General features: G+C 35.1%; 1 protein-coding gene across 7 annotated transcripts in view; it reads left to right on the top strand.

The window, feature by feature from the left end:
• TTLL7 (tubulin tyrosine ligase like 7) overlaps positions 1-12,834 on the top strand; it is a 134,108-nt gene that overhangs the window by 48,870 nt on the left and 72,404 nt on the right. For 5 of the 7 annotated variants that reach the window (XR_010153431.1, XR_001707388.4, XM_016921418.4 and 2 more), the window contains exons 3-7: positions 20-141; positions 1,315-1,382; positions 2,724-2,882; positions 7,327-7,543; positions 11,988-12,152. Coding sequence is in view for 5 of the 7 variants with exons in the window: in XM_016921418.4 (XP_016776907.1) it covers positions 20-141; positions 1,315-1,382; positions 2,724-2,882; positions 7,327-7,543; positions 11,988-12,152 (731 nt within the window). In the remaining 2 variants the exon portion in view is untranslated. Of the gene's footprint in view, positions 1-19; positions 142-1,314; positions 1,383-2,723; positions 2,883-3,680; positions 4,007-7,326; positions 7,544-11,987; positions 12,153-12,834 lie in introns of those variants that run through there. The other 2 variants (XM_009424207.4, XM_024346769.3) reach the window with 2 other exon arrangements.

Below are 12,834 nucleotides of genomic sequence, written 5' to 3' on the forward strand. Positions count from 1 at the left end.
CTTAACTGTTTACTTGCAGTTCGCTTAGTAATAGATGAAATGGGATTTATGAAAACTCCAGATGAGGATGAAACAAGTAATCTTATATGGTGTGATTCTGCTGTTCAGCAGGAGAAAATTTCAGAGCTGCAAAATTATCAGGTAGGAAATTAATCATGACCAGTTAGTGGTATGAGGAAAGTTATATGGATTCCACATAACTTTTTTAGATAGGTTCTTAATCTGTTGCCTTATGACATTTCAGTTCTTACTCACCTGAATAGCCTGTTTTGTTGCTATCCAGTTGTATTGGCTCTTTGCATGAAGCCTGCATCTTTTGCAGACTTAAGTTTTAACCTCTTTCTATCTTTAGGGAAGAATCAATAGAAAAAACCTCTTCTGGTTGGGCGCGGTGGCTGACACCTGTAATCCCAGCATTTTGGGAGGCCAAGGCGGGTGGATCACGAGGTCAAGAGATTGAGACCTTCCCTGGCCAACATAGTGAAACCCCATCTCTACTAAAAATACAAAAATTAGCTGGGTATGGTGGCACACGCCTGTAGTCCCAGCTACTCAGGAGGCTGAGGCAGGAGAATTGCTTAAATCCGGGAGGTGGAGGCTACAGTGAGCTGAGATCGGGCCACTGCACTACAGCTTGGTGACAGCGAGACTCCATCTCAAAAAACAAACAACAACAACCAAAAAAAAAAAAACAAAAAACAAAAAAAACACCTCTTCCTAAGATGGTGCTTTAAAGATGTAGAGTAGATTGCATAGGGAGACCAGGATGCAGAAATACTTGTGATGTCAGCTATATGTAATCTGGTTTCATTCTTTTATTTTTAGAACAAAATACAAACTTATATTCAGAAGAAAGTAGACCTCAAACTAAAAAGCCAAATATAAGGAATTCTAGAGAGTTGACAGTTTGTATAGACCTTCTTCATTTATTAGTTTAGAAGGTAATATAAAATTGACTGTAGTGAACAAATAAGTCATTTTTGCCAGTGCTTATGTCTGTGAATATAGTGAATCTAGAATAACAAAAGTAATTTGGATATTGAATTATCACTATTCAACCTAGAAAATTATAACTTTACTATCTATGTAGATATTCTTTTGTGTTTTCTTTAAAATTTTGCAGTTTTATTCTCTGATTACCATACTCTTTAATTCTACAAATTCACTGTAGGTCATTTAACGTTAAATCTTTTAGATTAATAATTGGCAGTTTATTAAAACATAAAACTCAAAGGATGGATAGAATTGTATTGTCGTATACATGAATATAATTAATTCGCTGAGAATATTAATATTTACCTTTTTATTTTCCAGAGGATCAACCATTTTCCAGGAATGGGGGAGATCTGTAGGAAGGATTTCTTAGCAAGAAATATGACCAAGTAATCTTTATTTTCTTGTAATGGAGAAGACCTGTTCAAAATTTATACCATAACTACTGTAGTGCTATCTTTCACAAGGTTACATTGATTTGAAATGATATTTAGATGAGAGTGATAGAATTTTGGAGCTAGAGAGGTCTTAGAAGGTCTCTGGTTCCAGTCTTCCATTTTGCAGAGGAGGTAAATGAGGGTCAGAGAAATGAATATCTTGCACAAGCTCAAGCAAATTGTTAATAGCAGAGGTGGATCAGAATCAGTCTCCAGAATCTCAGGCCTCTTTACTGCAACTTGTTGCCTCTTTAGTAACAGAGTTTTTCATTTAAATGTAAGAGGTTATCTGTATATGTCACTTAAGAGATACTTGTTTATTTTCAGTCAAATTTTGCAGGAACTAATTTGTTGCATTATAAGCTGTGTGTGTGTGTGTGTGTGTGTGTGTTTGTGTGTGTCTTCATATTGGTGATTGAGCATTTAATATGTGCCAGGGATTGTACTAGGTACATGTATGCACACACTTACTCAAAGACACATGTATATATGTTCACCCAGGGATACACATGCACAGATATTTATCTCTGCAACCAATATTTAGAGTAACAATCTACTTTCATGGAAAAGCTGATAATAAGTACCCCGGTCTTTTACTTAATAAACTGAAAAATTTTTAGGCAGTTTATATTCCTGTTGACTAGGGTTTTTTGCCTTTTTCTTAGCTTAAGAAAGTTGAGTGATAAACTGATAATTTTTTAAAAAAAGAAGACAATTCACAGAGATTTAGTAAACTTTCTGACTCTAAAAAATGGTAGTATAAAAGGTAATCAAAAACTGTTCCCTATGGTTGATAATTTGTAAAGAAGCAATATAAATAGTATTTGCCTGAATAATTCCCTACTCCCTACTCCCATCCCTGAGGCAGAGTTATTGACTCCTACATGTTACCTTGCCTTATATGCCTTTAGTGTACCTATCACACTGTTTAATATTAATAGCCTATGTATATGTTCCTTGGGAGCAGAGATGATACTAATTTATCTTACTATTTCCAGTACCTAGCACAGAGTGTGTACTCTAAAAAAAATGTTTTTGATGTACTAATATGTAAATTAGTACATATTAGGGCAAGGTTGTTTTTTTTTTTCACTGATGTATCCATAGTCCAGAATAGTGTCTAACACTTAATAGGTGCTCAGTAGACATTTGTTGAATGAATGAAATCAATGAATAAGTAAATGAAGGAATGGAGAAAATTTAAATCTTTGTGGCAAATATCAGTAGCCCAGAGAAAGAAAATATATGCAAGTTTGAATAGAAATTATTTTTCCTATTATGTCCAATTTACAGAATGATCAAGTCTCGGCCTCTGGATTATACCTTTGTTCCTCGAACTTGGATCTTTCCTGCTGAATATACTCAATTCCAAAATTATGTGAAAGAATTGAAGAAAAAACGGAAGCAGAAAACTTTTATAGTGAAACCAGCTAATGGTGCAATGGGTCATGGGTAGGTTTGCTTTTATTTGGAATATATAAAAATAAAAAAAAATTTGGGAGTGGGGAGAATAAATGTGCATAATTACTCATGGGTGAGTACCAACATGAAAAAATAACGAAATAGGTTTCTAACTATTGTAGTTTTGGAACCAAATATTTAATGATCTCTATTCTTTTAAACTCTCCCACAGGCTTCAGTAATTCAATTAAAAATTTAATCAGCAGGTTGTGAGGCTTTAAAAGGAGATAACAAAATATAAGGGGAAAAAGCTATTCTCTGTTTTTTTTCTAAAACATAAAACTCACATTTATAATAATTTCAATAGGCTTGGAGAGTAAAATCAGTTGCTACAGTAGAGCTAAAACTGACTTGGAGAAAGAAATGAAAAGGGAGTTATTCTTTTCATAGCTAGAAATCTTGAAGGAAAATACATATCTTCTTTGCCTTTAAATAAGTTTTTCTTTATGTAGCCATGGTAATTGGATTAAAAATGGGTAGAACACATTTTAAACTGAAGTTCCAAGAGCTAGACATGTTAACTGAGAATAGAATGTGTAAGTAATACTGCACTGCCAATCATATAAAAGTATAGCATGTACAATTATACACGGTACATAATACTTAATAATGAAAATAAATGACTGTTACTGGTTTATGTATTTACTATTAAAAAAGAATGTGCAAGTAATATTCTTGTTTCCTTTTGCTTACTTATGTTAGTTTTCTGCAATGTACTTTTTCAAAGAAAATGTGGCTGAGGCTGCTTTTAATAAAATACACTTGGCCGGGCGCGGTGGCTCACACCTATAATCCCAGCACTTTGGGAGGCCGAGGCGGGCGGATCACGAGGACAGGAGATCGAGACCATCCTGGCTAACACGGTGAAGCCCCGTCTCTACTAAAAATACAAAAAATTAGCCGGGCATGGTGGCGGGCGCCTGCAGTCCCAGCTACTCAGGAGGCTGAGGCAGGAGAATGGTGTGAACCTGGGAGGCGGAGCTTGCAGTGAGCCAAGATCGAGCCACTGCACTCCAGCCTGGGCGACAGTGCAGGACTCTGTCAAAAAAAAATACATGAGTCATTTTAATTTAAAATGCTATAGGAAAAAAGATATTTGGAAATATAGCTACCAGGTAAATTATTGTTCAAAATTTTTCTTTTGACTTTTAATCATAACTTAATAATCCAATCATACATTATTTGCAAATGTGGTTTGGTAATTTTAAACTAACAGTATTAGTGGGAATTGTATACCTATTGCTTAATGCTGAGTTGGCTGTCTCTGTGTTAGCATTAAAGGAATGTTTCTGATGGTGAAGAATTGATTTTCACATTTTTCTCAATTTTAATGTTAAAAATTTAATATTAAATATCTATATTTATATACTTATATTTGATATTAAAACATACATAATCTTTTAATTTATTTGATGGCAATATAAACAAATAGCTGGAAAAGCAGATAACTGAAAGGGCATTATGTGTTCCCATGGTTTATCTCATGTAATGCAGTAGTACCTAGGTAAAGAACACCTCTCTCATCTATTGAATTGTATCTGTTTCCTTGCTAATGTGTCTTGTTATTTTGTCCATTATTGAAAGTGGACTATTGAAGAACCCAACTGTTATTGTTGAAGTATTTCTCCCTTCAATTCTACCAGTGTTTGCTTCATGTATTTTGGAACTCCGTTATTAGGCACATAAATGTTTCCAATTGTTACATATTTTTGAGGCATTTACTTTTAAAAAATCATTATATAATATGATTCTTTGTCTCTTGTAACAATTTTGCCACTCCAGGTTACTGTTTTATTGCAATATCTTTTCCATCCTTTCATTTTGAATCTATTTGAGTCTTTGACTTTAAAGGGTGTCTCTTGTAGACAACATATTGGTGGACCATGTTTTTTAAAAATTCATTCTGCCAAGCTCTGCCTTTTATTGGAGAGTTAATCTATTTACATTTAATGTAATTACTGAAAAAGAAATATTTACTTAGGCCATTTTGCCACTTGATTTATGTGTCTTGTAGCTTTTGTTCCTCAATTTCTCTATATTGTCCTCTTTTGTGTTAAATAGATATTTTCTTCTGTACCATTTTAATTCCCTTGTCATTTCTTTTACTATATATTGTTGAGTTTTAAAAAATGATTGCCCTGGAATTACCATTATCGTCTTAATTTATAATAATCCAGTCTATATTACTACCAACTTAGTTTCAATAGTGTATAAAAACTTTGTTCCTACATAGATTTACTCCCTTTATGTTGTTATTGTCACAAATTATATCTCTGCACCTTCTGTGTCCATCAGTATAGATTTATAACTATTGTTTTATGCAGTTGTCTTTTAATTCATTAGGAAAAATGAGGAGTTAAAAACTGAAACTACAGTAAGAGAGACTTTTTTGTTTTTTAAGACGGAGCCTCGCTCTGTCACTCAGTCACACAGGCTGGAGTGCAGTGGCGTGATCTTGGCTCACGGCAACCTCTGCCTCCCAGGTTCAAGTGACTCTCCTTCCCCAGCCTCCCGAGCAGCTGGGATTACAGGCGTACGCCACCATGCCTGGCTAATTTTTGTAGTTTTAGTAGAGATGAGGTTTTCTCCATGTTGGCCAGGCTGGTCTCGAACTCCTGACTTCAGGTGATCTACACATGTTGGCCTCCCAAAGTGCTGGGATTACAGGTGTAAGCCACTGTGCCCGGCCAGAACTTTTATATTTACCTGAGTAGTCACCTTTCTGGTGTTCTTTGACAATTTGATTATAATGTATATAATGTATCTTGATATGGATCTCTTTGAGTTTATCCTACTTGGAGGTAATGGAGCTTCTTGGATGTGTAGATTAATGTTTTTATCAAATTGGGAAGTTTTCTGCCAGTATTTCTTCAAATATTCTTTGGATTTTTTTTCTTTGTCTTCTCTCCTTCTGAGACTCCTGTTATGTGTGTGTTGCTGTACTTAATGGTATTTCACAGATTTTATAGGCTCTGTTCATTTTTCTTCTTTTTTCTTTCTGTTCCTCAGACTAGATAATGTCAGTTGGCTTATCCTCAAGTTTTCTGATTCTCTTTATGCCTTGTCAAGTATACTGTTTATATCCTTTAGTGAATTTTTTAATCTCAGTTATTATACTTCTCAACTCCAAAATTTCTGTTTGGTTCCTTTATTTTTTCCCAATTTTCTATCACTATTGATATTCCTTATTTAGTGAGACACTGTTCTCATAGTTTCTTTCAGTTCTTTGTACATGGTTTCTGTTAGCTCTTTGAACAAATTTTAAATAGTTGATTATCCAGTAAACCCAATGTCTGGGCTTCCTCACAACTGTTTCTATTAATTGATAGTTTCCCTGTATTTGGGCCATACTTTCTTTTTCCTTTGCATGCCTCATAATATTTTGTTGAAATCCGAACATTTTGAGTATTATACTATAGCAATTCTAGAAATTAGACTCTCCCCCTCTACGCAATTTGTTGTTGCAGCTCATTGTAGTAGTTGTAGTCTGTGTTCTTTGCTGTGTATGGCCACTGAAGTTCCTGTTCTGTTAGCTCAGTGGTCAGCTAATAATTGGACAGAGATTTCCTTAAACAGAACAAAACAAACAACAAAAAAGCTCCCAATTTTTGTAGATGGCTGTGTGTGCGTGATTGTTGGGACATGCCTTTAACATGCAAACAAATAATTTACAACTCTGCCTTAGCCTTAACTTCCTGCTTGTACAGAGTCTGATGGTTAGCCAGAGGGGACAGCTTAGGGCCTTCTCGGGTCTTTCTTGAGCATGCTTCTAACCTTGGGCATGTAACTGGTCGTCTAGATTCCCAGGAATATGTCAGAGCTTTTCAAAGTTTCAAAGAGTCTCATTGCTCAGCCCTTCCTCCCAGTCTTTTTAATTGGTCTATTGTCTGCCCAACTGTTGCCCTAGACAACCTAGACAGTAGTGACTAATACATTTGCCTTTAAATGTTTCCAACAATTATCTCTGAAAGTAGTTGCCTCAGCACTGGTAAAGTTCCAAGTTAGGCAAGCTAAAAGCAAGCCCTTTGAGGTCCTCCAGGAAGCCACCAGACAGGTCAAAACAACCAACCGTAAGAATAGCCCATTCTACCCCCTCCAGGACCAGTACTGGTATTGAAAATGAGGCTCTTCAAGGCTGCTGCTGAGCTGGGAGTGGATGGCGAGACTAGATTAACTTAAAATGTTACAAAGCTCTTTGACACAGATCCAGCTGTTTTTTTCTTAGTTAAGTATTCCATTTGCTGCAAGCCTTTGCTTAGTTTCTGGGGTTACAAAAAGTTGATTCCTATAATTTCTTTTGCTCTTCATTGCTTTTGTGGAGGGACAGACTTTTGGAGTCCCTTACTCCACTATTTTCCATTTGAGTATATCTATAACTTTTTAAACATCTTGCTCTATGTCAAATCATTCTTTTAATTTTTTTCTTTAAACATAGGATTTCTTTGATAAGAAATGGTGACAAACTTCCATCTCAGGATCATTTGATTGTTCAAGAATACATTGAAAAGCCTTTCCTAATGGAAGGTTACAAGTTTGACTTACGAATTTATATTCTGGTTACATCGTGTGATCCACTAAAAATATTTCTCTACCATGATGGGCTTGTGCGAATGGGTACAGAGAAGTACATTCCACCTAATGAGTCCAATTTGGTAAGTGATACCAGACAGAGCTTATGTTTTCATTCATTTGTCAACATATACTTTTTAAAACATCCATTAGGCATATAGATTGTATGAATGAAAGTTCCTCCTCTCAGGTTTTTGTGGTCTGGAAGAATTGTGTACATAAATAAGATTGCTTTTAACTTACAGGCAGCTTTGTGGACATTAGAAAATAAAGGCATCTGCTAATTGAAGGCTAATTGGGAAAAATTACCCTCTCTGGATGCTGTGAGCACAAGGCTGGATTTCAAAGCAAACATCTGTGTGCAGTGGTCCTGTATAGAAATGACTATATTATAAATAATACTAACATGCAATGGAGAAGTACAGATTGTTTTGGAGCTGTGTTGAGACAGTTTGTGTTCAGCTTCTCATGGAGGAGGTGGCATTTGAGCAGGCTTTGTATAACATGTAGGGTGTGAACATGTTGAATGTGGGAGAAAGTATATGAAAAGGAAAAAGCAAAAGTTATCAGAAAGTAGTTATTAATTTCTGTTGCAATAAAAGAGAAGGAAGGCTGTCAACTTACATTGACCAATGTGAAGTTGAGACAAATGAACAGTTTCAGTGTGCATTTTAAAGCCTATTAAATGGAGCTTTGTGTAGATATTTTTTCATTAAGACTTTTTTTGTGCAGCCATAACATATTTATAAAAGTTCTAGCTATAATTTATCATGAAAATAATTACTGTAATTTGTAGCTTATGAAAGTTAAATTATAATTTATTATGCATACTTAAACTTTAGTTAACCTCTAAACCTATTTTTGGAATTACCTAACTGTAGTTAAAATTACAATTAATTGTTTCCCAATTTGTCAAATACCTGGTTATTGTTTTCCCCTAATATTATGCACACAATTAACTCCATTAACTGCGGTCATTTTTTCAACATTAAATAATGGCTGATCATAAATGGTACTATGTTCAATAAAATGAAAAATGTTGTAAACCTGGCAAAGGAAGAATAAGGAAACTGTCAAACTTTTCATAGGAAAAGAAGTTAAAAGAAAGAAACATTATTAAAGGTTATATGGTCTAGATAAAGCCAATCACCAAGTAATGTTTGAACTCTACTACATTCTGGGCACTGTGCTAGTTTTGGAAAAACAATGACCAGACAGATACAGTGCTTGACTTCACAGAAGCAACAGTCTAGTGGGGAGGCAGAAAATAAAATAAGCAATTATAATATCTGATGGTAAGTGTGATGGTTTAAGAAACTGAGGGTGCTGTGGCAGTGCATAGCAGGGGCACATAGCCCAGTTGGAGATAAAGGTTAGAGAGGGAGTGTTGTATAAATTGAAATCTGAATAATGAGGAGTTAGCCAGGTTCAGGCATAGGGTAGTGTTGGATGGAGCTCCAGGCAAAAGAATGGCTCAGAGGTAAGACAGAGTATGGCATGTCTGGAGAAAGCAGACAAGGTCAGTTTGGCTAAAGTATAGAATAAGAAGGAGTGGCTGTTCAGAGATGAGGATGGTGAGTCCTAGAAGCCAGATCTCTTAAGGCTTTGTAGGCCTTGTCTAGGATTTTAGAATTTAACTTAAGATAAAAGGAAGGATTGAAAGGTTTTACACAAATGAAAGAAGGAATGGTCCCCTGGTCTGGAATGTGAGATGGGGGTGGAGATGGATGGGAATGATTAGAGTAAGAGAGACAAGAAGTTACATATATTTTGAATAATGTGTAAAGTTGTATTCTAGTCTGACCATATATGGAAGGAAAAAGGACTTAAATTGAAATAGTAGCAGTGGGTCTGGACCAAGAATAAGAGCATGGATTTGAGATATATTTAAGATAACATGGTTAACATTGATATAATATGGTCACAGGTTGGATTTGTGGAATGAGATCAAGGGAAAGGGAAATCAAGAATAAAACTCAGGTTTCTGACATCTGATGGATGGTGTATTACTCATTGTGATAAGGGAATACAGGAACTATTAAAGGTTTTGTGGAAAGCAGATGTATTCAGTTTAAAGGCCTATGTGACCTCCAAATGTATCTGTTCTGTAGGCATTTGGTTGTACAGTATAAGTTTGAAGTTCAGAAGACATTTCTGAGCTACAAACATAATTTGAGACTTGTCAATACATAGATTATAATTTAAATAATTGGCATGGGTAAGAGTGGATTATATATATGTAAGGTGGGAGTGATCTTTTTATAGTATTGGAAAGAATAAGACTTGGAAGCTCTTTTGGATGATAAAGTGCTTTATTCTAATGTCCTATGTGTATATAATTATCTTAAGTCCAGTGGGATTAATCTCAAAGAGAGATTGAGAGAAAGGAAATGTGGCCTCTAGGTCTCATTTTGCTATGTCCTCTTCAATCACGTAAGCTCCAGGCTTTGGTTTTTACATATATAGAAAAAGGATGTTCTCATACTGCAGTGTCAGTATCACTCATATATCTCTAGAATTTCATGATTGAATTTCTAGGTTGAGATATGAAAATATTAAAAAGTGAAATACAGAAGTGTCTGTAAAGTGAGACCACAGTTATGTAAAAGGTAAGTTTAGAAAAAAGACTAGAAGAATTAAACCAAAGTGCTCTCATTGGGCGTTTCTGGACGGCAGCTTACTACATATTTTTTCCTTCTTCCTATTTCAAATTTTTAAAATAGTGAGCATGTATTTTATATTGAGCTGTATTATTTCTATAAGAATTAAATGTTCATAAACTACATATAAGGAGATTATAAGACAGAATTTCAAACATTGAAATATAATAAACATTCGTTTTTTTGCTACCAATGTAGTGGTTGGCCAATCCTTGAAAAATTTTGTGTACACCAATTTATTATATCAAGCCTACACGCTGAAAAACAGGGTGGGCTATGGTTATATTATTTTCACTCCTTGCAGATTGCTATATGGTTCATAGCTGCTTTCGCTTCTATTTCTTGCAAATGACTAACTGGCAGTGAACTGCTTAGATGTCTATTTTTGTCAAGGTAAATGTGAAGTTGTGGAATTTCCAATCTGTTTACAAAGATACTGTTTAAGAAAAATGCAAAGTTCCCTTACTTAATTTTTCACTAGAATACTAGTGTTTTTATTAGTGTTATTAATTTTAAGAAAGTCATGCCAAGTAAAGACTTCCTTACAAAATTATTTTCCAAACCTCTTTTTTAAAAGTTAAAGAAAATTTGTATTTTGGAAACCAGGAAATGCTTCAGCTTGATTAATTTCCTTTTTCTTTAAATTAAGCACTTAAAATTAGGTAAGCATAAGATTTATGCTTTTTCTTTTAAGTATCATTTAATTTAAAACTTTTCCTGTTTCATAAGGATAGAGACTGTTGTTTATTTTGTTGACTTTGTATCCGCAGTGCCCAGCAGAGATTGCTGCAGATAGGTGTTCCTTAAATATTGTTTAATGAATGAAAAAAATAAATTCTTAATCAGTGGTAGGCACATAGATTAATAAACAGCATGTACCTCAAATTATCATTTCTGCCTTCTTGCTTCAAAAATTTCAATACCATAGGCCTAAGGAACTGCAGCAAAAATAAAATATGACATGAATATAGTTGGCTATTAACAAATCAAAATAATAATAATGTGAATGAAGTATATTTTAATTGTGATGTAACATTGCTGTCTCAAGTAATCTTTAGGATCATGAGGAGGGTAGGAATTAAAGATAGATTTTTATGAATGCTTGTGCTAGCTTGATAAAAAGCCATTAGATATATATTAATTGACAATTATGAGGAGTTTTAAATTTTGGATTCTTTTTCAAGTTTATTTAAGGAAAATAGTATCAACAAATGTAAGATCATAAAGAGACAAAAACATAGAGCTCCAGTATGGAGGACGATACGGTACTGTACACCTGCACAGTATTATGTGGTGCATTCTGTCTGCTGACTCTAAGTGCACTGTGGTACCGAGCTAAAGGGGCCTCTCAGTCAGTATGGGTGTGCAGAGGTTGTGTTTGGTAGTCCTGCCTCTTGGCTTATGTTACTTACTTGAGTTTTCATTTTTTATTTTTCTTTGAAAAGCCATAGAATGCTCTCTCAGAAAATTCCTTTCCCAAAACAGATTTGAGTGAAAACTCTCAGAGCCAAAAACATTGAAAACAAACAAATTAACAAGAACAAACCCAGATCATTTTTCTTGCTTAGCAATATGTAGTTTCACATTTTAATTACTCTATATTCTTATTAATTTGATACTTTTTAATGGTAGATATATTTCGAATAATATGTAAAGTAACTCTGTAGATGACTACATTCTCAACCCTTTTAAGGGAAGTGTGCCATTCCATTTAATTGGGATATTATCTAAATAATCATGAGATTGTTCATCTATGTAGTTTAAACTTTAAAACTTTCTTTAGTCTTTGAGTGTCTTTTTTTCCTCTGAAACTTCGCAGTTCTAGGATGTCATAGGTGGTAACAACTTTGGTTCTTACTTGTTACAGACCCAGTTATACATGCATCTGACAAACTACTCCGTGAACAAGCATAATGAGCATTTTGAACGGGATGAAACTGAGAACAAAGGCAGCAAACGTTCCATCAAATGGTTTACAGAATTCCTTCAAGCAAATCAACATGATGTTGCTAAGTTTTGGAGTGATATTTCAGTAAGATTATGCCATTCCACAATTATAACAGTCTTTCCTCAGCAATAATTTGAAGCATTGTCAGGCCATGAAAGTTCATTAAGAGTTGATTGAACTTGGTTCCCTATAATTGAGAGGACCAGAGAGAAAAAAATCAGATCATTACACAGCCACACGCTGCCTAACAACAGCGATGCTTTCTGAGAAATGCATCCTTGGGTGATTTTGTCATTGTGCAGACATCACAGATTGTACTTACACAAACCTAGAACAGGAATAGCCCACTACACACCTAGGCTATCGTATAGCCTGTATATGGTATAGCCTGTGGCTCCTAGTCTACAAACCTGTACAAAACATTACTGTACTAGGCCAGGCACAGTGGCTCACGCCTGTAATTCCACCACTTTGGGAGGCTGAGGCAGGTGGATCACTTGAGGTCAGGAGTTCGAGACCAGCCTGGCCAACATGGTGAAACCCTGTCTTTACCACAAATATAAAAAATTAGCCGGATGTGGTGGCGCGCTCCTGTAATCCCAGCTACTCGGGGCTGAGGCAGAAGAATTGCTTGAACCCAGGAGGTGTAGGTTGCAGTGAGCCAAGATTGTGCCACTACACTCCAGCCTGGGCAACAGAGCAAGATTTGGTCTCAAAAAAAAAAAAAAAAATTACCGTACTGAATAGTGTAGGCGATTGTAATACA

This window comes from Pan troglodytes, chromosome 1 (assembly GCF_028858775.2).
Source record: "Pan troglodytes isolate AG18354 chromosome 1, NHGRI_mPanTro3-v2.0_pri, whole genome shotgun sequence".
NCBI classification, from domain to species: domain Eukaryota; kingdom Metazoa; phylum Chordata; class Mammalia; order Primates; family Hominidae; genus Pan; species Pan troglodytes.